The sequence below is a fragment of the Elephas maximus genome, chromosome 4, assembly GCF_024166365.1.
Source record: "Elephas maximus indicus isolate mEleMax1 chromosome 4, mEleMax1 primary haplotype, whole genome shotgun sequence".
Lineage (NCBI taxonomy): Eukaryota > Metazoa > Chordata > Mammalia > Proboscidea > Elephantidae > Elephas > Elephas maximus.
Window position 1 is genome coordinate 55,742,562 of NC_064822.1, and position 27,621 is coordinate 55,770,182.

The following is a 27,621-nucleotide window of genomic DNA, read 5'->3' on the forward strand; positions in this document are numbered from 1 at the left end:
ACATTTTTACTATGTTAAGTCTTCCTATCCATGAGCAGGGTATGTTTTTCCACTTAAGTATGTCCTTTTGAATTTCTTGTAGCAGAGTTTTATAGTTTTCTTTGTATAGGTCTTTTACATCCTTGGTAAGATTTATTCCTAAGTATTTTATCTTCATGGGGGCTACTGTGAATGGTATTGATTTGGTTATTTCCTCTTCGGTGTTCTTTTTGTTGATGTAGAGGAATCCAAGTGATTTTTGTATGTTTATTTTATATCCTGAGACTCTTCCAAACTCTTCTATTAGTTTCAGTAGTTTTCTGGAGGATTCCTTAGGGTTTTCCATGTATACGATCATGTCATCTGCAAATAGTGATAGCTTTACTTCCTCCTTACCAATCTGGATACCCTTTATTTCTTTGTCTAGCCTAATTGCCCTGGCTAGGACTTCAAGTACGATGTTGAATAAGAGCGGTGATAAAGGGCATCCTTGTCTGGTTCCCGTTCTCAAGGGAAATGCTTTCAGGTTCTCTCCATTTAGAGTGATATTGGCTGTTGGCTTTGCATATATGCCCTTTATTATGTTGAGGAATTTTCCTTCAATTCCTATTTTGGTTAGAGTTTTTATCATAAATGGGTGTTGAACTTTGTCAAATGCCTTTTCTGCATCTATTGATAAGATCATGTGGTTTTTGTCTTTTGTTTTATTTATGTGGTGGATTACATTAATGGTTTTTCTAAAAAAAGCCGCAACCCTGGAGATGAGGGAGGCATGACAGACAATGCCTACTAAGGACCTTTATCGGTATGGCCTCAAAGGCCAGCAAAGTTAGAATTCAAGGCTTGTGAGAAATGGAATCAAAATGGAAAGTGTGCTTCAGAACAACTATGACTATAGTGCGTCAAGGCCATTTTACTGTCAGGCAGAGCTCCAGCTCCATCTAGGGAAAAGTCCTCAGGGTATTGCAAACCCTGGACATATAAAGTGCTTATTGGAAGCTGGGGAAATGTCACCAAAAGCTTGGTAGGCATCTGGACCTAAAGATGCCCACCTCCAGGACTACTGGATAAAGGAGATGGAGCCTGAAAGGCTGGTGGCTGGGAGGACTCAGTTCCTTTTTTCCCTCACCTGGTCTTTTGCTGCTGTTGGGCTCAGTATGGGCCACACATGGTCTGGGACTTCCGGCTTTGGTGGCCTCGCTGCTGCTAGGCAAACTCTCACTACAAGAAAGAACTCCAACTAGGAGCATGTTGACCTCTAGTAACATATGACTCAAAATAACCACTAGAAATTCTTAGCACAGTTGACAAATTTATTCATTCTTTTGTTGATAATCTGTCCTTCATAGGCCTGCACACACACATACACACACACACACGCACACACGCACACGCCCATATTTGGTTTCCCATCATGTTTTAGAATCATCTGCCAGAGTGTGGAACTATAGTTAAGGACTCAGATGTAGGTAACGGACAACACTCTATTGCAGGGTCAGCCAGCATCCACATGTGTCCTTCAGGGCCCCAGAGAGACAGAAGCCATCAGTTTACTCCAAGGAGGCACTTCAGGAACAATTCCTTCAAACACCATGCCTTACAGTCTCCTCAAGTGTTGACTTTGAACCTTAAACCTTTAAGTGCACAGTGGACACTTTCCCCGCAAAGGCCTGTGTGGATTTTCACTGCCCTCCCAACTCCCCCCGCCATCCCTGCAGTCCTCCCTATCTCACACCTCAATTCACTTTGTCACTGGACTCCAGTGTGGAGCTCAGGGGGGTTTCATTGCCACAGCTCTCCTATTGACTGACTGCCAAAATGTAGCTAGGAGTCCAGATTTTTCTCCCTGCTGAATGCTGTTAGGTTTCACTTGTCACATATTCCTATCCTACCTCTTCCCAAAAACAATCTGAGGTGGCTTCCGGTATGTTTGGTCCTCAGCAGGGCAACAGCACTTCTCTGCAGCACATGGCTCATTACATTAGGTCCCCAGGCCTTGGGGGCTGATGTCCCAACTCCTAGCCTGGCCCACGAGGCTCTCCCTGACCTGGGCCCTCATTGCCTCCCTCCTCCACTCCATGCTAGAGCCACGCAGACTGACTTGCAGTCCCCCGCTCTTGCTCACCTCCCAACCCCGACCCCCACGTGCCTCCTTCTCCTGGACTGCTGCCTTCCCCAACCACAAGCCCTTGGCCCAGGAAACTAGCTTCTCCTTCCGCTCATACATAACCTCCTCCAGGAATCCCTCACTAGGCTAGCTGCCTCTTCTGTGTATTTTCACAGACCTGGGCAGCTTTGGAGTCCCTGGGTGCAAAGTGATAAGTGTTCCATGACTAACCAAGAGATCGGTGGTTCAAACCCACCTAGAGGCACCTTGGAAGAAAGGCCTGGCAATCTGCTTCTGAAAGATCACAGCCATGAAAACCCTATTCTACTCTGTGAGAGGTGGAGTCACCATGAGTTGGAGCCGACTCTACAGAGACTGATTTGGTTGGGTTTTGGTTCTATATCTCACATGATAATCATCTGTTTCTAATCTGTCCCTCTTGCTACACATTAAGCTCCTTGGTGGCAGGGGTCATGCCTTGTGCAATTTATCTTTGCAGCCCAGATATCTGGCACATAGTAGGTGCCAAATAAATGTTGAACGAATGAATGAATGAATGATGGCAACCCAAGGACGTTTTGCCATTAACTTTTGGGAATGGGGTCTGGATCCTTGTGGGGATGGAAGATGACCAGATGGTCATATTAAAAAAAAGTCAAGGAGGATGCCCGAGATAAGAACCAAGACATTTATATTTCAAAGATGTACACTACACACATGAACTTACACACCCATGGACACATATACATATATACACACGTGTACGCTCATGTACACACACAGCTTTCTCTCAACACTCTGGGTCTAGGCGATGCCTGCTAGGATGCCTGTTATTCCACAGACAGCCTCTCCGGCTCCACGCTGTCCCAGCCAGAGCTCTTCTGAAGCTCTTGGAAGAAGAGCTGTTGCTGGAGGCTCCTCAGGTTCTCCAGGTCCTCGGGAGAGAGTTGCTCGGCTGACTTCCCCAGGTCCTGCTCTTCTTCCCCTTCCTCCATTTCTGTAAGTCCGTCGGGGGGCTGCGGGGAGCTCCTGGAGATATAGCCCTGGTCGGACTGCACCGACTGCCTCTGCTCCTCCTCGTAGGGCATGTGGAGGTCTTTGAGGACCTCCTGGACCTGGCCGCTCAGACTTTGCTGGAAGAGTGACAACATCAAGCCTTCGAGCTGCCCCCTTACGTCATCTGGGAGGTGGTCGGGTGACTCCACTGGGGTGCTGCAGAGAGGTGAGGCCTCCAGATCCACAGGGAGGAAGAGGACACTGTTCCGCTGTGGGCCAGGGGCCCCCAACAGGGGGCAGGCCTTGGCTTCCTCCACCACGGCTAGCCGGCTGGCTGCGCCGCTCCTGTCAGCAAGAGGCATGGGCAGCACTGCTTGTGCTGGTGGGACCCTCTCCACAGGGAGCACCACTGTCTGGAGACTCTGGGCTGCCAGCTCCCCCTGGTGCTGCAGCTGAGGTTCTAGCCTTGAGACTTCTTCTTCCTTGCCAATAATCAGATCTACCACCAGACAGCCCTCAGAGGCAGGCTCCCGCACCAGGGGCTTCTGCTTCACGATCCCTCCTCCTGATGGCAGCAGTGGCTCCTCGAACACCTCTTCATCGAGGGACGGCAGGTCCTGGTCATCAGCTAAGCAAAGGTTCTCGCGCTCAAACCAATCAGGGTACTGAGTCTGATGCTCCCGGAACCGCTCCATGGCTTTCTTGAGCTGCCAGCCGCTGGGGCTCTGCAGGTAGTTTTCCCCTGTGAGCTCCCCAACGCGGTGCATCCGGCCGGGTTCAAACATCTCCAGGTCCTGGATGCGGAAGTAAACCTCCTCAAATTTGTCCATGAGCGGGTATCTGGAAGTGATGTTGAAGAGGTCGGGGATATCATTCTCACCGCTGATGTCGCTGAAGTAGCAGACAATATAGGTGCCAAAGCAGGCTGGCTTCTTGAAGTCTGGTAGGATCATGTTCATGGCCGCCGTGAAAAGATCCCCGGCAGGCTTGCAGCGGTCACACCGCAAATGGATGACGGGCTCCTCCCAGCCGAGGATGGCCTGCCATTTGGCCCTTGTGCCTCGGGAGCATAGGACTATGATCTTGGAGTTGCTTTCCACCATTTCCTGCTTCTGGCGGCCCACCCAGGTCATGACCCCCACCTCAGAGATGACCTGTTCCTCCAGCAGGTCAAGGGCCACCTCGGTGCCACAGACGGTGAGCAGGAATTGGGCGAACTTTAGGACCACATCCACGTAGAGGGGATGGTCAGCTGAGTAGATGATCCAGACCTTCCGTGGCTTCAGGGGTGGAGGAGTCAGGTCAGCCATGAGCGGGACATCTGAGGGGAACAAGGGAAACCAAGACCACAGGTTTAGGTGTGTGTCTCTGCTGACCATCACAGCACCGGCCAGGGCTGGGTCCCTGCTGGCCAGCTCGGGGCGCGGGGAGCTGGGCGGGGGGAACCCAGGGCTTGGCTCCCTGGCTTAAGAAGTACAACTGAGGCCTTTTGGGATAAGTCAAATGTTGCCATTTCACCTTGTTTTGGCTGTCTGAAAAATCATTGTCTGGTGTCTTCTGGGAAAAAGAATCTTACATTCTTATCTGGCCTTTAGCCAGAAAAAAAAAAAAAAGGCATGAAGGCCTGCTTATGGAATAGCTGTATCTGCTATACAGAGGACCTTGTTTCCCAAAAATATGGTACACTTATCTTCCTCTAAAGAGCCCTGGTGGCACAATGGTTAAGCGTTCGGCTGCTTACCGAAAGGTTGGCAGTTTGAACCCATCAGCAGCTCCATGGGAGAAAAGACCTGATGATCTGCTTCCGTAAAGATTACAGCCTTGGAAACCCGATGGGGCAGTTCTATTCTGTCCTATAGGGTGGCTAGAAGCTGGAAATGACTAGGTGGCACACAACAAGAACAATAACGTATCTTCCTTTCCTTGTCTAGCTGATTGAAAAGCTATCCCAGGCATGGCTATTTGAGATGCCCTGAAACCCCTCTGTGTGGGGTATTAGAAGGAGGCTCCTCTAAAGGAGAAGTACCTGGAGGGATGTAGGAGTTAAACCCCAGAAAGTGACCTACCCATTTATCCTAAAAGAACTCTCCACCACTCCGTTAAAAACCAACATACACACAAGCCAGCCCACCCAAACCAAAGAAATACTTGCCAGTGTATTTGGTGTTATTGTCACATTTTTCATGAGACCCTGAAAGGGAAAGAAATACATAGGAGTCGCTTTTTTGAATGATAAGTAGGGACCCAGCTCACAGGGATGGGGGTCCTTTAACGAGGGTACTTCTCCACCCCTGACAAAGGGCACATGCTAAGGGATGCTTCTGGGCCTTAGTAGGGAGATCGTGCTGTGTAGTCGTTCAGGGACCCAGATGTGAATGCTGGTTCTGCCACCTCTAGCTGTGTGATCTGGGAAAGTTAATAACATCTCTCAAACTCAGTTTCTCTGTAAAATGGGTTTGTGAGAGGGATGAAATGAGCTCGTGTGTGTTGTACATGATTAATCATTGGGGTTACAGTTATTATTCTGTACTGACCCTAGCGGGACTGGCCAGATGGTGACCGGGGGCTCCTCCCTGGTCCCTCATTACAGGGCTGGGCCCCTGCCCCTCCACAGTTTGGCTACCCTCCCCTATCCACAGCAGACCCTCCACTTGAGGAGAGGCCTTTCCCCAGAAGTGTCCTTGCAGGAGACACAATCTTACAACACTGATCTCCAGAAGGGGCCCCCACCAGGTCCACTTACAACATTTCCTCCTGGTTATTTCTGAGGTGAGGAAGGGAAACCAACATGTGGAGCAATTGTTTGCCTCAGAGATGCAATGAAATAGATCGCAGCACAGGAGGTAACTCCTCAGAGACACAGCAGCCTGAACGAAATCCCCTAATGCCCAAGTAAGACATTTAGAACCTTAATTTCAATTCCCACCCTTTGAGCCTTCTTCCAGAATTGTGTAAAGACACTCGTATAACTACTGAAGTTTCTCTCCTGTCCTTTCATTCACCCTATGGTGTGGAGTACTTCAGGAAAGGGTGCAAAAGCAGAAACGAACAAAAAGCTTCTCAGCTTGTAATGTACTGGCAGATGTGATCTTACTTGACCCTCCCAACAACCTTCTAAAGAAGGTCCAAAACCTGGTTTGGTGTTCTTCCCATCACACAACAGTCATTAATTAACCAGCTGTTCAGTACCTAGTCGTGACAAGCCTGTCATTTTTTAAGTGTGTAAAGAGCATCTCAGATAATAGAAGAAAACAGCCCGACGTCATGGAGTGGGCAGGGAAAGCCAATTCCCCTAACTGAAGACCCATGTTCTCCCCTGCTTAGAACTCAGCCAGCAGAAAGATGTAGGAGGGAGAGGAACTGATATTGATTAATAGCCACCAACAAGCACTTTTTTGGCTCGTTTAATTCTCACCACATCCCTGACAGGGAGGCATTATTATCCCATTTTATAGAAGAGAAAACTGAACATGAGGTTCGGTAAGTCACTTGTTTATGACTGCAAAGCTGTCATAGTGGGATCCATAGCTCTGTGTTCAGTTTAGAGCCTGAGCCTTGTCTTACTTGTGCTGTCCCTTGCTACTCTCCCTGAGTATGAGTCTGCGGGCTGCAGGAAGGGGTTGTTCAGGCTGCTCTTTTCATGTCCCTCACAAACGCCTTTTACAGAGGAAGAAAGTGAGTTTCAGAGACGTTAGTAACTTTTCCAGATCACACACCTAGTAATGACAGAACCAGGATTCACACTGGGGTCCCTGAACCTTTTTTTTTTTTGAGAAAAAATTTATTTTAGAAAATGGCAAAAAGTGCCAAGTTCCTCTTCCATGTTCATTCCTCTTTAGCCACCCCAGCTCCTCAGAGGTGACCACTGTTAACACTGTGTTGAATATCCCAGACTTTCCTACAAGCACAAGCAATAATTTAAAAATATGCAGTGGGGGCGGGTCACGTTATCATGTTATAAAAACTCTTCTACAGCATCCCTTCTCATTTTTGTTATCTTGGACAACTTCCTAATTGAGATTTACCCTGTTTAATTGATTCTAAGATACGCTTTCCCCTCCACATTTTAACATCTCTGAAATTGGAATGCTTCTTGTAATCAGTGGTGTCTTAAAACTGTTGTCTTGCTGGCTGATCATTTCTGATGCAAGGAGACTCTGCCCTAGCTCCTTCAACCTGTTGATTTTACTAATATTAATTATAATAACAATAAATATAATTGTGGCTAACAGATATTGAGCAAACATGATGTGCCAGGATCTAGGATAAGAATTCACACGCATTATGTCATCAAATTCTCGCGATAGTTTACACAGGGGTGGATTACCCAGTAAGCAAGGTAAGCATAGGCTTGCTTGTGCTTACTTGCTAATCTGTAGTGACCAATTTCATATGGGTTTCATGAATGAAGTAACTCTGCCCAGGTCCTAAGTGGTGGAGCTGGTATTTGAGCCCAGTTGTGCCTGACTCCTGGTTTTGAGTTTGACAACTGAACTCAACGTGACACAAGAAAGGCAACATCTGCACTTAATGAGACTGAAGGGCTGAATAGTCGCCCTCTGACCACAGCCTTCCAAAGAAGGTCCAGCTGTGGGACTGGGGTGAGAAGAAGCAGAAAGGAGGCCATAGGAAGAAAGAGAGGAACAGAGGGGAAAGCCCTAGGACCCAGCCTCCCATGCTTCTGCTCCTTACCAGGCAGCCTCCAAGTCATGCAGACGATGAACAGGATCACAGAGCTCACCAGCAGGATGGCGACACCAGTGATGACCCCGTACGCCCACAGGGGCATGTAGTCTGTATGAGCAGAACAGTGTGAGAATTGCGGCTGGGCGGTCCTATTACTCCAGCCTCACAGTCACCTGGCCCCACTCCCCAGCCCCAGGCTCTGACCTCTCCAGCTTGTACCACAAGATGCTGATGCTCTCCTCCATTGGGCTGGTTAATTTTATGTGTCAACTTGGCTAGACTAGGGTTCCTAGTGGTTTTGCCAAACACTAGACTAGTTGCTGTTCCATAATGTAATCGAATGCAATGTAATGTAATCACTTTCCATAATGTAATCAAATGTAATGTAATCAATCAGTTGAAAGGGGGGTTCCTTAAAGTGTGGTCTGCCGTCAGACCATAAATAGATATTTTTGAAGAACTTGCCCTCTCTCTTGACTCTGCACTCTTCCCATCACCTGACCTGTGCGTCTTGGGATGTGATCCTGCAGAAGTCTCAGCCTGCTGCCTGACCTACAAATTTCAGACTTACCAGCCCTGCACAATCCTGTGAGCCAGCAGAAGTTTCCAGCTTGTCACCTAACCTACGGATTTTGGGCTTTTCTACCCCTACAATTGAGCGAGTCAATCCCTTGAAGTAAATCTTTCTTTCTCTTTCTCTCTCTCTCTGTTTCTCTAGAGAATAAGACACCCACTCCTGGGCTGGCCTCTCCGTTCAGCCTTGTGTGCTTGGCTCCTTGCGAGGTCCAGCCAGGGGCATGTCATGTGGCCCCTGGGGACTGTCCCCTGAGGGTTCCTGCAGCACTATGGGAAGAAGGTCTGGGCTTACCTGTAATCATGCCTGTAATGAGAACAAAGGGGAAAGAGTATTCTTAATTATTCATAGTTATCACAAAAACCACCCTGACATTTGCTGAGGGCCTGCTTATGCCCTTGGCCCGGCACCAAGCACTTGAGATATGGATTAAAGTTAAGGAAATCAGCCACAGGAAGCACCTTCTATGGTGCCACTGTAAAGGCCCATACTATACCTCAGCCCTTAATAACTCCAAGTTAAATTAAACTCTCCCTCACCCTTAAAACCAGGTCAGGATTCAGCTCAAGCTGCCAACCTTCATCCAACCTCATCTCCAAATATGTCCCAGGACAGCCATGCCCCTCCTACCCGGAATAGCTAGAACTTCTGGGCAGCTAATGTTCATGGTGTGTCTGATGCAGTCATTCTGACAGCTGTTGAAGAAAGGCTGGATCTGTGAGAGCAGAGAAAGCAGGGAAGAGAGGGACTTGAGATGCTGGGGGGACATGGGCTCCCCGCCTGGTGCTTTCCTGCCCGCAGAGACTATTGGAGGGTTATGGGCCCTGGGTTGCTACTCCACAGTCTCCACATAGCTGTTAGGTCCGATCTCCCATCTGGGAGGGGAGGTCAAAGGGCCCCTTCCCAGGTAAGGCTGGGAGAATAGGGCTGGAGAAAAGCTGAGCTGGTGCCTCACTAAGCAGTGGGTCCCATACAGTGCAGCGCTGGGCCCTTGGAGAGGGAACAAGTCCGTGAACTGCCCTCCTGCCCTCCCTCGTTCACCTAGCAGGAAGGCCCATGGGTCCACACACTCGCACGCCTGTCTATACCACACTCACTCACCTTCACTTGATGGCGGCAGCACCAATTAAAGCCATGTAGAGGGAGCGTGACATTGCACCGCTGGTGGAAATTCTCCTGTCTGGGCTTAAGAGAGAGGAGAGGACATAAGGCTGGTTCGGTAAGAACTTGCTAGAATACCGCTGTCTAGTACCCCTTTTATGAAGGCCAAAGGGAAAAATGTTTTTCTGGTCTCTGTTCCAGGAAAAAATACATTTCTCCAGGACAACTGGTTGGTTATTAACTCATGTACACATCTCATGATGGGTGTTCCCCTCTTTGCTTTGGCTGCTAGGAATCACAGAGACAAATCTGTGTTCACACCAGCAGCTGTATGGAATGGGACGGCATGCATTTTTTACACTAACCATATTCCTGGTTTCATTTTATTTCCTTATCTTTATTTTCCCTTTGTCTTGATTTCCACGTTAATCTTTTAATCCTCAAATCCTTTGGGGGGATAAAGTAGAATAAACAGTAAAACAAGTGAACAGAGTAGAGTGTGGGGGAGAGGAGAACACACAGGGCTGGGGATGGGCAAGCCAGGGCATAAAGTAGAGGATCTATCAACCATAGATGAAAAGGAAAGAAAAAGGGCCAAGTGGCCCAAGATAAGTACTGACTAAGCGCAGTGCTAAGCTCTGAGTTTCTGGCAACATAGTTCTGTCAGGACCAGTAGAGAGGAGACTTGAAACTTGGAGAGGTGGTTTTGAGCTATGTGAGAGGGATTAAAAAGGTGGCAAGACATTACCGCGAGAACACGCTGTCTATGTTCAAAGCAGGTGAGGTTCTCCATGTGCGGAAAACTGTCCAGCAGGATCTGATACTCGGTGGATTCGCTCCACAGGGTGAAGCTCACCAGCAGCTGGTGGTTCTCCAGTTTCTCCACTGTGATGTTGGGATCCCACAGGCTGCCTGCCGAGGGCATAGACACAGAGCGGGAGTGAGGTCGTGTGTGTGTCTGTGCTCACAAGTAAAGCTGGGCTTGTGTACGTGCATATGTGTATGTCTGTGTTCCCACACAAAGTTGGGTATACAGTGTGCATGTGTGTGTATTTGTGCTCCCAAGTAAAGCTGGATGTGTATGTGTGTCTGTGCTCCTAAGTAAAGTACTCCCCATTCCTCGGGCAGGGCTGGTCAGCAGCAGTTACCTAAGCTCACACATGGTGGGGTTATCTTCATCCTGGGGTCCTCGCAGCCTGCCAAACCAGAAAAAAGAGAAACCATTAAGTCTCTGCCTGGGAAGTTGAGTCTTCCAGACTTCCAGCACCAGGGACAACAAACTTTTTCCTTCTGGGAAGGCCTATTCAAAGATGACCCATTCAAAGCAAGTCCCAGGGCTGGACTGCTGCCAGTGGCCAGAGGTCCCATAAAAGTGGCGGCTGATCTGGTTCTCTCCAGGGTGAGCCTAGAGAGGCCTGGCCTCATTCCTTCTCTCTCAGGGAACCTTCCAGATTCAAGTGTATTCCTCCTGAGCTTGCTGGGGATGACCAAAGAGTCTTGGTCCACTCTAGTTCCTTCTCTCCTCACCTGCAGCTATCATCAGTAGTTCCTAGTTCAGGAGGTTTGGCCTGGGCCCTGAGAACTTGCATTTCTAACAAGTTCCAGGTAATGTGTTGATGCTGCTGGTCCAGTGACCACATTGAGGACCACGCTTCATAGTTATCTTCTTCTTCCTCCTTCCCCAATTTCCTCAACTGCAATTTTATTACTTTGGTTTAAGAAGGTCACCACCATCATCCTCAATGAGCATTTCCTGAGCACCTTCTATATGCAAGGCAATCTGATAGGTTCTGGGGAGTATACAATTGGGTATAAGACCCAGACCCTGTCCTCAAGAGGGCTGGGGCTCCAGATGTAGCTGGTTTTGAACAATGGGAAATGGTGTAGGTTATGGGCAAGCACTGGGATTCAGGGGAGGTCAGAGGCACTGAAGGTACACACACATCAAGTGATGTTTTAGAAGATAAGCCTAGCCATATTCATTGGCAGGATGGAGTAGTTGGGAAAGGGGAGATGGTATTATACATGGGGTGGGTATCAGAGAAATGCGGGTAGGATTGAGGCCAAAAGTTAAGAGCAAGTTGATGGAGGCTGTGGCTAGGCTGGGAGCAGGGGTTACAACTCTTCCAAGAGTAGCTTGTCTTCCTGATATTTTCTGTGCAGGAAGCACAGAGGGAGGGACTCTGGGACCCATAAAACTCCTGGGGTCTTGGGCCAATATGCACTGTGAGAGCCAACAGGGAATGGTCTCTGCTTTCAAGGGGTAGAGATGTCAAACACACACCAAGAACTCCCAGTGCCTGGCGTGTGTTTGCCCTATGGGCACCACATGCTGACAAGGACAGCCATTGTCTAGCTGAGCAGGGAGGTGGATGTCTGAGCAGGCTGGCTTCTTCTCACATATCTGAGTGGTTCAGGTGGCTTGGGAGTATGCTCTCTTACCAGGCACAGAGAAGTTGCTGGACTGGTGGTTTGGGTCCCCATAGGGGTAGGGCTTGGGCAGGTGGTGAACGATCACCTCGTACTTCTCGCCAGGCTCCACCTGAAAGTTGCTGAAGTTAAAACGCCACTGAAGAGAAGGGAAGAAGGGGAGGTTGGACAGGTCACGCACATGTCTCTCATCCATTGGTGCCCTAAGAGCCCCACCCCCACCTGCCCCTCAAAATCTGCCAAAAATAAAAATAACACAACAACAAAATGTATCTTTGTTCTTTGTTTCCTCTTGTCTTTCAAAACTATATTTAAAAAGCTAGATCTGGCCTCATCGGTAGACAGCAGTGTCATATGCAAAAGCATCTGGGGAGAGCTGAAATAGTACCCCCACCCTCACCAGCCCTCTCCAACTGCAGAACAGTGGGTCTGAGGGGGCTGTAGCCAGAGGACCTTGGGGCTATCGTAAGACCTGGCACACAAATGCAGTTAAAAACTATTTGTTAATAGACTCTTCCTCCTTAAATGGGAAAGCTAGGGACCTCTTGAGAATGTTCTGGAGCAGAAAAGCAGAGAGGGGGCCTATCAAGAAACCCGCTCACCCTTGGCCTACAGGCACTTTTATTATACAGATAAAGAGAATTTTTGCTGTTATTCTCAGGATGATGGAGATCCCAGATGTTGACTCCAACTCCCATTTAATTACCCTGGCAGAGGGGACAGGTTGTTTTGCTTCTAAGTAGATCTGGGCACTTGGTCCTCACCATTAACAGTGCAATTAAGTTTTGGGGTCCTAATTAAACATGGGAAAGGGGATCGTATCTGTCTCTGCTGCCTGTGTTTCTGGGAGATCTGCATACGGTCACTTGTTCTATACCAGTGGTTCTCAGAGTCACCGGGATGACTGTGAAATGCCAATTGCTGGCCCCCAGCCCCAGAGTTTCTGATTTAGTAGGCCTGGGTGGGGCTCAAGAATCTGCATTTCTAGCAAGTGGGCGGGGGGAGGATGCTGATGCTGCTGGTCCTGGGAAACACAATTTGAGAACCACTTGCTTTAAATTAACTAAAAGAGAATCAATGCTTTACCATCTGGCTGTGAGCAGCAAAATGAGATTAAACTGCTGTACTCTTTTGCTTGTGCCTCGCCCATAGCAGTTCTTTGCTCTGGACAAAGTTTTTCCTTCCCGGAGGCAAGCTCCAGCTGAATCCAAGTTACAAATAAAGATGGCAAGAGGTAAGACTGAGGAAGTCTTCCGATTAATTTTCTTTAAGAATGGTTAGGTAAGGCTGGAAGAACGAGGCTGGCGTGGGAGAACGCCAAGGAATTTGTAGAAAACATCCTCAGGCTGCTCACAGCAGACATCTCCCTTCCCCTGGAGGCAGCCATTGTGAATTCCTCAGACTCACAGCACCTCTGGTCTTCTTGGCTATAAATTTGGGCCCAAATCTGGGAACAAGAAGGCCGTGCTGGTGTCTTCAGGGAGCACGGTCTACTCAGGAACTGGGTTCTTACCCGCTTGGGATGATGCTCCAGTATAGAGAGGAACTCAAACTTGACGCACAGACGCTCATTGGTGTCCTGCTGCAGGACAGATAACTCCGCGCCCTTAAGGTAAAGGATGCTGGCTGAAGGTCAGAGGGAGGTGAGAAGACAGACAAACAGATGGAGATCAGCTAAGACAAACTGCCAAGCGTGGCACTTCCCTGCTGGTTATGCTCTAAGAAAATTTGCCTGTCTTATGTAATTCTCTACTTCCTGTTCCTTTTGGCTCACTCTTGGGCCTCAGTTAGCTTACTGCTTCACAGTTACTTCCCAGCTGGACAAGGACAAGGGATACTTTACACTGGGCTGGAAGCACAGGCTTTATATCTTTATGGCTAGAGGGTCGGCAATATGGCATGGGTGTCAAAAATGGCCACCCCCACTGTCGAAGGGGAGGTTGCAGTTGTCAGTGGTGAGTATACAGGCTGGGGACTTACAAATAAGACTTCCTCATGCCCTGTTCACAAATCTGGGGCTGGCTCTCGTTCACCCCAATGTCCTTCCAAATCTGTAATAAACCTCTCTACCACTGAAAAGGTTTGGGGGATGTTGTTTTAAAAAGTGCCAGCCCCTAAATTAAGGGAACAAGCAGGTTGGCAAATGTGTTGCCATTCTTCCAGTGAGCATTTGGTATTGTGGCACAAATGGTTAAGCACTGGGCTATTAATCCAAAGGCTGGCAGTTCGAACCCCCCCAGAGGTGCCTCAGAAGAAAGGCTTCTGAAAGGTCCCAGCCACGAAACCCCTATGGTGTGCGGTTCTACTTGGACGCACATGTGGGTCATCGTGAGTTGGCATCGGCTCGCCAGCAGCTTTTTTCCCCCCTCCCAGGGTGATGAAGATTTTGGGCTGAGGGAAGGCCTTTCATCAAGGATGGTGGGATGAGAAGGTATCGCTGTGGGTTAATATTTAAAACAGTTAAGAAGTATTAATTGCATTAAAAGGAACCCTGGTGGCACAACAGTTAAGTACTTGTCTGCTAACTGAAAGGTTGGCAGTTCAAACCCACACAGTGGCTCTGTGGGAGAAAGACCTGGCAATCTTCTCCCACAAAGATTACAGCCAAGAAAACCCTATGGGGCAGTTCTACTCTGTCACATGGATCGCTATGAGAAACCCACTCGACAGCACACAACAACAACAACTGCATAAATAAGTGATCCATTCAGCACTAAAGCTGGGCCATCGTGCTGGAAGCCCAATTCTGAATGTGGGGTCTACAGAGCAGGTGCAGGGCTGGAATCACCTGGAGATAGGTAGAAGCCCCCTGGGTCCCACTGACATTCCACTCACCATCTGTTTGCAATGTCCATTCGATGTGAACCACAGGGACTAGGTCTCCATCCCGGGTGTGGACAAAGCGCAGCTGGGTTTGGACATTTTTCGGGGATGAGGGAGTCAGGTTTTGAGGGTTGACCCAGCTGTCATCCAGGCACATACCTGGCAGTCAGGGAAAAGCTACAATCAGAGACTGTAGCCAAGCCCCTGAGAGGTCCCACTTAGACTTTAAATGGCTCAGGGGCTTGCAGCCTTCTCTCTTGTGACCCTCAGCCAGATCTTCTACCTCACCGTCCTCCCCCTTTTTTCTCACGCCTGGCTGGTGGTCACCACAAAGCTCGAAATCCACAGGGCATTTTAGGAGAGAAGATGAAGCAGACAACTTGGTTTTGAGATGAAGCAGTGGTTGGAGATGGGGGCACAGGAGGGATGGGGTAGTAATAAGAGCTGCTTTATTTTACTGGAAACCCTGGCGGCGTAGTAGGTAAGTGCTACGGCTGCTAACCAAGAGGCTGGCAGTTTGAATCCGCCAGGCGCTCCTTGGAAACTCTATCGGGCAGTTCTACTCTGTCCTATAGGGTTGCTATGAGTCAGAATCGACTCGATGGCAGTGGGTTAGTGGGGTCTATATTATTATTTCAGGGGTCTGTAATTGGTGAGCAGAGATACAAATTTGAAGTAGTTGCCTCCTTCTGGAATTAAAACACCAAACAAAAGCAGCACCACGGATGTCTCTCACTTTACAGCGACAAGCTGTGATAAATCAAACCACATTCTAGACTTGCTAGGCAGTACCCCAGAAGAGACTTTCACAATCCAAATGACAATTCGGTTTATTTCCTGACTTAACGCTAGGAAGCCCAGGTGCATACATCCCAGACACCAAGGGTGCTTCCTGCTGACGGTTATAACCCACATGCTCACCCTGAGGCGGCAGGCAGAGCTTCTGTCAGAGGTGAACGTTTTATTAAGAAAGCAACAACAAGAACAAAAAAGGGTGACTTACTATTCCTGACTCTGCAGTCCAGCCCCTGTGGAAAAAAAGAAGGAGAAGGTAATTACAGCTCCGAAAGAACTTTAATTCACAAACAAGGCCCCAGAGGCTTCCCCTGGCTTATTTGCAAGAATTAAATTTAAACGGCCCTCCCTTCTCCCTTCTGGGGGCCGTTTTTAGGGGGAGCCATTTTCCGCTTACTCTGTTCTCATTCTGCACAAGTGAGAAGAAGCAGGATGAACCTGGGGCCAGCACTTTCTAGGCAACTGTATGGGCTGGATGGAGCTTTACAACTTTAAAAGATACTGTGATGGTTCTCTTGGTGCTTCAGTAAAAAGTCCCTCACATTAAATCTCTGGAAGTTTCCAAATCTTGGATTTGGGTAACAGTGCTGCAAGAGCTGGGAAGGGGTGAGGGACAAAAATGACAGCCCCCATTACAACTTCAGCTGCAGAAATTTCACAAAGCCCCCACAAACTCCACAGGAAAAATGTGCCAGACTCTGTCCTGGGTGATTTACTATATACAATGCCACTTAATCCTTCTAACACACTTACGATTGTTATCCTTAGCCTCATTTTACAGATGAGGAAACTGAAGCACAAATATTATATATATTACATTACTCCCCCTTTGGCGATACGTGTTAATTTTCGAACCCAGAGGAGATCTGGAGGGCCAAATTTAGAAGCCCCAATCTCAGACATGATTAGAGAAATGTAATCATTGGACTTATGTTTGGCCAGCTACTTTGTACCACCCCCCCCAAAACAGACACCCCAAAACCTGTGGTTGAGTTGTCTGATCATCACCTACCAGAGAAGTGACTTTAGGCAAGAGATCTAATAATGCCTGTTGTTGTGTGCCATTGAGTTGATTTTGGACTCATAGCGACCCCATGTGATAGAGCAGAACTGCCCCATAGGGTTTTCTAAGCTGTAATCTTTACAGGAGCAGATAGATCACCACATCTTTCTCCTATGGAACCAGTGGATGGTTTCATACTGCCAACCTTTTGTTAGAAGCTGAGCCTCCAGGGCTCAAGGGCTCCTATCATTGGCTAGCTTCAATGTATTCAACTGTAAAATCAGGATGGTCATAATAAACTTCATAGTGTTGTTGAGAATTAAATGATAAAATATACATAAAGATCTTGAGGCAGGAGGTAGGCTGGCGGTGAGATGGTGTGCACACACGTGGGTGTGTGTGTGTGTGTGTTTAGGGAGCCTTTTACTTTTCGCTTCTAACATATCTATGTTGCAAAAAATTCCAAACAATGCAAATGTATTCATGTATTAGTTATACAATCAAATGAAATAATACAGTGTTCCAACACTGTTAAACAGGCAGTGCACTAGAAACCCTGAGACTTATGATGGGAACTTTGTGGGCTGCCATACCCACAGACCCCTTCATTGTCTGTTAAATGAGATAATGTTTGTCCCGTGTCTGGCACGTAACAGTGAGTTGTTAATTATGGCTCCCATTCTTTAGAGTTTGGCACGTAGTGAGTGCTCAACACATGAAAGCTATTACAGAAGGAGCCCTTGTGGCACAGTGATTAAGTGCTCAGCTGCTAGCCAAAAGGTCAGCAGTTTGAACTTACCAACTGCTTCACTGGAGAAAGATGTGGCAGTCTGCTCCTGTAAAAATTTCAGCCTTGGAAACCCTATAGGGCAGTTCTACTCTGTCGTATAGGGTCACTGTTGGTTGGAATTGACTCAATGGTAATGTGCTTGATTTTATAACATAGTGTAGTATGGAGCCCTGGTGGTGCAATGGTTAAAAGCTGGGCTGCTAACCAAAGGGTCAGCAGTTCAAATCTGCCAGGTGCTCCTTGGAAACCCTATGGGGCTGTTCTACTCTGTCTTGTAGGGTCGCTATGGGTCAGAACTGACTTGATGGCACATAACAATAACAGTAACAACAACATAGCACAGTACTAAAAAAAAGTCAAACCTGTAGCCGTCGAGTTGATTCCAACTCATAGCAACCCTATAGGGCAGAGTAGTTCTCAACCACTGTGCCACCAGGGTTAGTGTAGTGTAGTGTAGTGTAGTGTAGTGTAGTGTAGTGTAGTGTAGTGTAGTGTAGTGTAGTGTAGTGTAGTGTAGTGTAGTGTAGTGTAGTGTAGTGTAGTGTAGTGTAGTGTAGTGTAGTGTAGTAACAGTATAATATAGGTAACCTCTGCACATTCAGATTTGGCATGGCAACAAGGGAAGGGCCTAGGCAGAACTCAGGTTCAGGTGCTTCCAGTTATTACAACTGCCTAAATGGACCAAACACATCCTGTAGGGCAGACAGCTCATGGTGAAGTGGACCAGGAACACAATTTTAAGGACCAGAGAGTGATTTGGCATAGGTGTGTAAAATGGGAACCAGGGTCCACACCTTCCCGCGGACTTTTTCAGCAGCACTCTTCCCTTTCCCCCGCTCCCTTGCTCAGGAAGCTTCAGCTCTTCCTGCCTCTCTCTCAGAAAAAGGAGCCAGAGAGGTGGGGTTAAGCAATAGGAGGGAGAAAACACTATGTCACCGCGGTTCATTCACAAAGTGGATGAGTGGATAATGTACTCGAGAATGCTCCAGGATTGCCTCTGAGCGTGCCATTTCATCTGTATCCTTCCTCTCTGAGGACCAGTTCATCAGCCCTTGGGGTCCAGGTTGAGCTGCCTCTTGCTTCCTCTACAGCTGCTGGTGATTCATTCCCACCCACTGGCCCTGGGGCTGGTATCACAGCCCTGCTAGGAGTTCCTCAGATCTGAGTGACAAAATCCAGCTCCTGCCTCTGCTCCCTCTAACAAATGTCACTCTCCAATTCCGGAACTGGAAGGAGACTAACTCCCCAAATCCTCTCATTTCTCCTTTCTCTTGAAGCTCCTAGGACTGTGGCATGGAGGATAAGAAACTGGTTTTTTCACTTTGAGATGGGGAGCTCTTCTAGAAAAGGCAAATAGAGACTCCAATTTGGGTAACTCCCTATATCCACTGGTAAAACCACAACCAAACCAGTTGCCGTCGAGTCAATTCTGACTCACGGTGACTCTATGTGTGTCAGAGTAGATCTGTGCTCCATAAGATTTTCAATGGCTAGATTTCCAGAAGTAGATTGCCAGACCTTTCCTCCAATGTGCCTCTGGGTGAACTTGAACTGTAGCTACTCAGAAAACATTGCAAAATGATGCCCATGATGAAAGGCTCTTGCCTTCCTGCGGACCAAGAGGAAGTTCAAAGGATTTGAAATCAGTCAATTGGCTAACAATGGTGCTAATGGATATCCTCCTCTAATCCCTGTGTTTAATGGAAATAGCTTCACTATGTCACCATTTTGTACTGTTTTTGGTGTTGGTTTTTAATAGTCATTATTATATGCAAATATTTCCCTTCTATTGGGTTGGGTTATTACTATTTTGCTTATAATTATTATTAAAAACAAGTTCTGAACCTTATCAAATACCTCTCCAGCATTTATTAACCTAACTTTGGAGGATTTTTCCTTTATCGATGTAATAAATTATGTTGATAGATTTTCTGATAATGGACAAATAATAAATCCTACTTAGTTATGGCCTATTTTTCTTTTGATATTCTACTAGATTAAATTTGCTAATATTTTATTTAGGATTTTTTTGTATCTATATTCACAAATGAGATTGGTCTATAGTTTGTTTTTACAAACCTATCAAACTTTGGAATTAAGCTATCCCATTTTATATGATAAACTCTCCCAATGTATTTATATGTTTGAAAATGATGGCAAGAGCATTGAAATACATGTGGACAGATATATACCAGGCCGTTAGCACACTGGTTACTGGGAGTAAAGGGATGGAAGCAGATGAGATGGGAAGGAAAATAAAGGAAAAAAAAAAAAAGATTTACATGAAACAGAAAAATATGCATGTAAGTGAAAACATAGAATAAAAAATTCCACTAGAGGTCATTGTGCATTGACCAAAGTTACTTAAAAAGAAGTAACTTTTAAGAAAGAGTATGTGGGACATTATATATACGTCTTACATATCTTTATTCTTTCCTCCCAAGTTTTTTTATCTTTTGGCTGGGTATAAAAATGATCTTCTCCCCCTCCCAAAACCATACTAAGATTACAGAAAAAGGACACATTTTAATAAATTCTCAAAAACAAAGAGGCAACATAGTGGGTAACAGATATGAACAAAATTTTTAAAAGATAAAGTGGAAGGAGTGGTGGGTAACTTGCTTAGGAAAAGTGGAAGAACTTAAATCTAAATACTTCGGAGGGGAAATACTGACAAGAAAGAAGCCAAATGCTCATCAGAAGCCTTTCAAGAATCATGTCTTAATGGTATCAGGTATCTTGGAAAGTAGTATAAAGCTAGGGGTTGGAAAAGGGTAAGATTAAGTTAAAGTCTACATACAGAATGTTGGGAACCTTAGCCCAACAATGTTGTTCTCCTGCCCTGATCTCAGAATACTGGCAGCCAAGCCCAGAGACATGACCTCCAGATTTTGACATTTGAGAGTCACCCAAGAGACACGCCAGGCTGACCTCCTACAGTAAATTCCAATGATCAACAAGCCTTATCTATACATAGCACTCAATTTTTTAGATCCTCATTCTTAATACATTATCAGACAGTCAAGGAGTACCAGATATTCGAGAAGTGTTTCTTGTATGAAAAGTAGATCAAAACAAATGAAATTTTAAAACGTGCTCCTAGAGAAAACAAGACAATGCTGTCAACAGAAAAAAACTAAAGCAAACAAATAAAAACTGTAATAGTTCCAAAGAGATAATAGAAGACTCTGCATCCATAAGACAAGAGTAAGATACTGTGGGAAAATGAGCAGAGAATAAAAATGAACCTTGAAAATAAAAAAATTCAAGAAAACGGTTGGCTATAAAATTGGAATTTCTCTGAAAGTAGAATGAATATAGGAGAGAAAAAAAAAATGAATACTACAGAATTAACTCCAGAAATGCAAGACATGATTATTGGATTTCCAGAAAAAGATTATAGAGAAAATAGAGGGGAGGAAATTGTTTAAAAAAATAATAAGGAAACATTCTAGAACTGAAATATACATATTTCCAAATTAAAAAAGGTCCACCGAATGTCCTGTACAACAAATGAAAGACTGAGCCCAAGATCCAATGTCACGAAATTTTTGGAATACCAGGAATAAAAAAATAAAATTAAAAAAAATCCTCAAAGTTTCCAGAGAGAAAAAAAAGGTAGTATTCAAAGAGATCGGAATCAGAATGCCATTGACTTTCTTAACACCTATACTGTGCTAGAAAGCAACAGAGCAATGCTTTCAAAATTCTGAGGGAAAATTATTTTCAACCTAGAATTTTTAAACCCAGCCAAATTATCAAAAAAGTATAAGGGTTGAATAAAGACAATTTCAGACACGTAAGACTTAAAGATACAGTAAAACTTGCAAAAGCTGGAACATTGGAAGGTGGAAACATGTCAGAGAAGGAAAACTCAAATAATTTCCACTAATAGAGAATGACAGAAAAGTGGTAAGACTGTCCCGGTCAAAGGTGGAAAACTTGTGAGACCTGGAAAAACAAGGCAGTCCCGTTGAGTTCTGGCTCTCACAGGTTTCACTATATACATATATATGTACACATACATACACACACATGTATATATGTATACACACACACACAAATATATATATATACATACACATATATATCCCACGTAAAAAGAACCAAACAAACCAAAGTCTTTGCTGTGGAGTCGATTCCGACTTATAGCAACACTACAGGACAGAATAGAACAGCCCCATAGGGTTTGCAAGGCTGTAAATCTTTACAGAGGCAGAATACCACATCTTTCTCCCTCAGAGTGGCTGGTAGGTTCAAACGGCTGACCTTTTGGGTAGCGGCTGAGCACTTAACCACTGCGCCACATACTCTTTCTTAAAAAGTTGCAGGAGGATGTACTCTAGCAAAACAAGGGAGTTAACCCCCAGAGAAGAAGGCATGGGCTGGAGGACATGGGAGATCTAACATGGAACAGTGACAGGATGTCTAGCACGACAGTGGTGCCAAAGGCCTAAGGAGTGATCAGTCCAGGTCGGAACTGGAGAACTGAGGGCTCCAGGAGGGAGTTTTGGGGGGATGGGCTGGGGGGGATGGGATTGATGGAATATCTGATGTTTGTCTAGGAAAAAAAATCATGATATAACAAATCTGATAACAACAACAAAACAAACAAACTCGTTGCCATCCGACTCATAGCGACCCTGTAGGACAGAGTAGAACTGTCCCATAGGGCTTCCAAGGACCAGCCGGTGGATTCGAACTGCCGACCTTTTGGTTAGCAGCTGAGGTCTTAATCACTGTGCCACCAGGGCTCCCGAAACAAACAAACAAACAACAACAACAAAACCCAAAGACTAGTTACATGGAAAAGTAAGCAAGTGAAAGAAATTATTATTTCCAGGAGGGAAAAGAAATTGTACTGGAAAGGAAATATAATCAAAGTATACACACTTGCCTAGCAGTAAAGATCACTAAGTAAGATCACTATTGGTTTAACTAAAATTGTGATGTAGCTGTAACGGGAGGGTGGGGGAGAGAAAGCAAAAGGGAGGAGGGTAACGTAAGAAATTTAAACTTTTCATCTATTATAAGTCAATAGATAACAATCTAAAACTGACAAATCAAGAAATAGCAGTGTAAGTACCCGGAAAAATACGGAGGGAAATGCCAGAAAAAATAACTAAAAGAATTACAAAGGGTTGCCTTTGGGGAGCAGATGTAGGAAGTGGAGAGTGGTGGGACAGAGGCCTGTTTTTTGTTTATTTGTATTAAACATTTTAGTACCACTTAAAAAAGATCAGCATGCATTACCTTGACAAAAATTAATTAAAAGATAGAATTTTATCTATGATGTTACTCCAAATAAATCAAAGAATTAAAAAGTGAGACAGACAAATGAAAACATTTTTGTTTAGGGGAAGGGACAGTAGACATTTTTTTCTCATAATTTAATTTTTATATAGAATTGACATGGTATTTAACATAATATTTTTTAATAATGTAAAAAAAAAAAAAGTATTCCAGGTCTCCTTTGGCTACTGCTAAGACAGAGCTCACTCTATTCCCCTCCAAAAAATCACCCTTAATTTCCCTCCTTCAAACTGCCCATTCTTCAAAATAGCAGGATCAGAATACTATTTCTAAGCTGTCTGCTTGGGAATGGCATCATGTTATGCATCCTACAGAAATCAGAGAGGGGGAGAAGGCTCATGACGATGGAGATGATGAGAGCAGTTAATACCTAGTGAGTTCTTCTTTTGTTCAAGGCATTCATGCTAAGCACTTCATACACATATCTCATTTAATCTTTACAACAACCCTATGAGGTGAGTATCATTAGTCCATTTTTACTCAGGAAAAAACCAAGGTACAAAGAGGTCAGCTAAGTTGCCCAAGATCCCACAGAGCCTCTCTGAATAAAAAAGGTACACGTACGACAGGCGGGTCAATTTTCTCCGTCCATAGGGGAAATGATTAAAAGGAAGAAATAAATGATTTTATCCAACTCTGCATATTCAATGAATGTTACTGAGTACCTGATAAGGGTAAATGGGCTTTTAAGCTGCATAGGTCTGGTCTGAAACCCTGGTGGTGTAGTGGTTAAGAGTTTGGCTGCTAACCAAAAGATTGACAGTTCAAATCCACCAGGTGCTCCTTGGAAGCCCTATGGAGCAGTTCTACTCCATCTTATAGGGTTGCTGAGTTGGATATGACTTGACGGCAACAAATTTGGTTTGATTTCTTTACTAGTGGTGTGGCCTTGGACCAGTCACTTCATCTCTAACAGGTTAACAATGCCTACCTTACAGGGTTGTTGTGAGGACTGAAAGAAGGTATACACAATAAACACCTGACACAGTGCCTGGCACAAAGTTACAAGTAAATATCAGTATCTTTGGCCTCCCAACCCCACACTGTACCTGATCAGACAGGCAATTTCACATATATAGCGTATCATTTGCTCTCCCTGTGAGCTGAGATGACCCTGTGAGCTGAGGGTCATCTCCTTTCACGAATGAGGACATAGGCTCATAACAGCGGAGTGACTGGCCCAGGGCTGGAAAGCAGGTGAGAGGTAAAGTTGGCAGGTCTTCTGACTCAGCCAAGTGTCCCCTCCCCTGCATGGCACTGCTTCTGCTTCTGTTTGCTGGATGTTATGATGACAGCAGTAAGCCTGATAATGAAAGCAGTGAGCGATCAGGGTAAGAAGTTGGTATGATGCCCACCAAAAAACCAAACCTGTTGCCATCGAGTCGATTCTGACTCTTGGTGACCTCACGTGTTCCAGAGTAGAACTGCTCCATAACGTTTTCTTGGCTGTACTCCTTACAGGGAAACCCTGGTGGTGTAGTGGTTAAGAGCTACGGCTGCTAACCAAAAGGTTGGCAGTTTGAATCCACCAGGTGCTCCTTGGAAACTCTATGGGGCAGTTCTAATCTGTCCTATAGGGTCGCTATGAGTCGGAATCGACTCGATGGCAACGGGTTTGGTTTTTTGGTTTGAAACCTTTACAGAAGCAGATCTCCAGGCCCTTCTTCTGCAGCATTCCTGGGTGAGTCTGAACTGCTAACCTTTCGGTTAGTAGCCGACTGCATACTGCTTGTGTGCCCAGGTGGCGCAGTGGTTAAAGCACTGGATTGCTATCCATAGGTGTTGGCAGTTTGAAACCACCAGCTGCTCCGTGGGAGAAAAATGTGGCAGTCTGCTTGCATAGAGATTTACAGCCTTGGAAACCCTATGGGGTCGCTATGAGTTGGAATAGACTTGATGGCAGTGGGTGTTTTTGGGTTTTTACTGCCAGCAGCGATCCCTGCCCTGCCTGCCTGGCAAGAGTGGTCACCAACCACAACTTTTTACCCACTGGAAGAATGGCCCAGCTGAAAGTAGCTCTGGCAACCAGAAGATAAAAAGGTTAAACCAAACGGCTATTCTGCCACAAGTCAAAACCACAAGTGCTCAGGAAGAAAAGAATTTGTAATAGTATATATATATCCTGTCTATAAAATTGTGTGTTAACATTCAAATTGACCACTCCAAGTCACTGTCTTTCCTTCCTGGGCTTTCCTCCAGGCTAGCAGTCATGGGACACCTGAAAAAAAGCTCAGGCTGGGGGGACGGCCGACCAAACGGCCGCCCAGGGAAATGCAGTTACTTAGGGCCTCTCCAGTATTGATTTCTGTGCGGGAAACCAGAGGCATCTGGGTTTTGAGGTGCTAAGCCTGGGCAGCCAGGAACAGCTCTATGCCTGGTCTCAATTTTTCACTGCCTTCCAAGCAGAGACAATTATTCATTCATTCACTCATCCATTCACTCATTTGTTTCCATTCAACAAATATTTAACAGCTACCCACATCTTGGGCTTATGGCCCTGGGCCAGGAGCAGAACAGGCATTTGGAGGCCTCCTTTCTGTCTCAGCCGAGACTCACCAAGGGCTAAATCCTGCTGGGCTTTGGGGGTCACCACCACCAGCTGCCATGGAATGGACTCTGATTCATGGTAATCCATGTGAGTCAGAGTTGCCATGAATTGGAGTCAACTCCAGGGCAACTGGTTTTTGGAGTCCCTGGGTGGTGCAAATTATTAACCACTGGACTACTAACCTAAGGGTTGGTGGTTCAAATCCACCCAGAGGCACTTGGGAAGACAAACCTGGTGATCTGCTTCTGAAAGGCTACATGGCCTTGAAAACCCTATGGAGCAGTTCTACTTTGCAAACATGGGGTTGCCATGAGTCAGAATTGACTTCACGGCAACAAACAACGACCTCACTTTCTAGCCTCTTTTCTCACTTTCCTGCCACACAGATCCTCTACTTCAAACACACACTTTATTTACCCTGTCCCACTCGACGGCCTTGGTTCAGGCCCTACCCACTGCCTGGAACGCTCCCCTCAACCTCTGTCTTCCAGGCTCCCACCCGACCTCCTTACGGCACCCAAATGTCTTTTCTTCCACGACGAACACCCCAGCTGGAAGGAATTTCTCTTTTCCCTGGAATTTTGTACACTCATTCATTGTACAAAGAGCACTTGCTAGAGGGAGTTACCTAACTTCAAGCCTGATTTCCCCTACTAGATGATTTAAGACCCTGGACATTAGGAACCAAGGCATATTTCTTTATAGTCTCAGTTCCTAGCACAGTACCTTGCATTTTGCATGCACGTGATAAATGACCATGCAAAAACGAACACCAAATCCTGGATGTCAGAATACTTTTCTACAAAGTCTGTAGGAAAGGTCTGCTAAGCATATGTCTCCCTGCTTTGCCTAACAGTAAGAGTCACAAGGACATTTCCCAACATCATTCACATTAAAAAAAAAAAAAAAATCTGCTAAATGCTCACTCACCCTCCATTCTCTTTTGGTAAATCCTCCACAACGTTAGAGAAGGAGAAATAGTCCTTCGATTGTTTCACATCCTCTGAGTCAGACACTGACCATTATTCCTAAGAGGGCTGAGAAACACTAGAGAACGTGGAGGAAAAGGAGCCTGGCGGGGGAGCACAGTGTTTGCTTTTCCTTTCTTAAAACCGCGCTCAGCTCCAATACAAGGCCGCTAGCCGACAGGTGGGTGTGCCGCTTTCTGTGGACAGAAAGATCTCAGACAGATCTCTCCCACAGCACACTGTTCCCAGACCCGGTGGTGGTGGTGGGGAGGGTGAGGGGTGTGTGTCTTAAGAATCATTTGCCCCAACCGCAGCGCTCTGACCCTCTGACGAGATGTCGCCGAGGTGTCACCGATGGCAGGAGGGGTCCAAGTCCGCCTGCCGCCATTCAGCCGGCCTCCGCTCAACCTAAAAGGTTACATGTCACTTATCACTGCTCTCGGTTCCTAGGCCCGGTGAGCCACCTCAGCTAGTCCGCCCCGCCCTGCCACCGCGGGGTCTCGCCGGGGGAGCCAGGCTGAGATCGGTCGGGGCCCCCACCTTCAGCTCAGCCGTCCTCTAATCCGGCTGCTGTGGGCTTGCCCGGTTGCTTTGGCACGAATGAGAACAACAACTAGAAGGCACGCTCCCGAGGTCCGGATGGGCCTCCGTGGCCCGCCTGGGCCAAGGAAGAGGGCTTTTAGGGCGCACCTTGTGGCGGCCAGCCGGGTCCTGTCCTGGCTCCTCCGAAAGCCTTCCCCGCCACAACTCTATTCCAATCAGCCCTGCCCACCCGGCCTACTTCCCCAAGCTCTGAGGCCCCCGTTGAGGTGTCGCTCCCCGCCTCCCGCCTGGGACGCCGGTTCGTGTTGTGCAACACGTGCCGCGCGATCTTTTTTTTCTCAAACTTCCTCTTCTCCCGGGTCCACACCGCATTTCTCACCACTCCCAGCGTCCGCCCCAGTGCTCCCGGATCTTCGCGCCCAAGCCTCTGATCCCCTTAAAGCCCCCAAGCGGAGACTTCCTGCTCACAAGCCCCGGGCGCTCAGCCCCCGTCCGGCCGGCTGCCCGCGCCCCAGCCCTCGCGGCGGCAGCATCCTCCGGGCCGCTGAACCTCCGGGGACGCGTCGGGGTCTCACCGGCTGGGAGCAGTCTGGCTTCGGATAGTCCAAGAGCCGCAGGGAGAAGCGACCCAGGGCGGACACCGTCTGGAGCAATAGCAACAGCCCCAGCGGGGTTCCCAGGCAGACCGGTGGTACGCAACGCTGGGCCCCCATGGCCCCGGCACTGTCGCGGAGGGCGCGCGGCCCGGGACTGGGGGCTTAGCGTGGGAACGTCCCGGAACTTTCCTTAGGCTGGAAGTCTTGACTCCACTCTGCTCAGCCTGCTTCCGGCTTTCAGCCCCGGCTCAGGGGACGGGCCGGGCCGAAGGGGAGGGGCTTGGGCTGGGGACCAGTCCCTTCTCTGGTCCCTCCTCCGCTGGTGCGTCCCAGGTGCGCGCTCCTCCCCGCGCTCCTCCAGCACGCGGG

General features: G+C 46.9%; 1 protein-coding gene and 1 long non-coding RNA gene across 2 annotated transcripts; both read right to left on the reverse strand.

Annotated features, from left to right (window-relative positions):
- Positions 1–1,271: 1,271 nt before the first annotated feature.
- Positions 1,272–27,520, reverse strand: IL17RA (interleukin 17 receptor A). The gene is made up of 12 exons (XM_049882138.1): positions 27,232–27,520; positions 15,700–15,724; positions 14,709–14,855; positions 13,387–13,499; positions 11,886–12,012; positions 10,592–10,639; positions 10,192–10,355; positions 9,444–9,527; positions 8,973–9,057; positions 7,775–7,876; positions 5,235–5,273; positions 1,272–4,403 (listed from the first exon to the last, which is right to left on the reverse strand). Exons 1-12 carry the CDS (start codon positions 27,367–27,369, stop codon positions 2,917–2,919), a joined length of 2,559 nt encoding a protein of 852 aa, XP_049738095.1. The 5' UTR covers positions 27,370–27,520; the 3' UTR covers positions 1,272–2,916.
- Positions 21,633–27,224, reverse strand: LOC126075040 (uncharacterized). Its single transcript, XR_007517110.1, has 3 exons — positions 26,654–27,224; positions 26,076–26,521; positions 21,633–23,900 (listed from the first exon to the last, which is right to left on the reverse strand). It is a non-coding gene; the product is annotated as an uncharacterized LOC126075040 (long non-coding RNA).
- Positions 27,521–27,621: the final 101 nt, after the last annotated feature.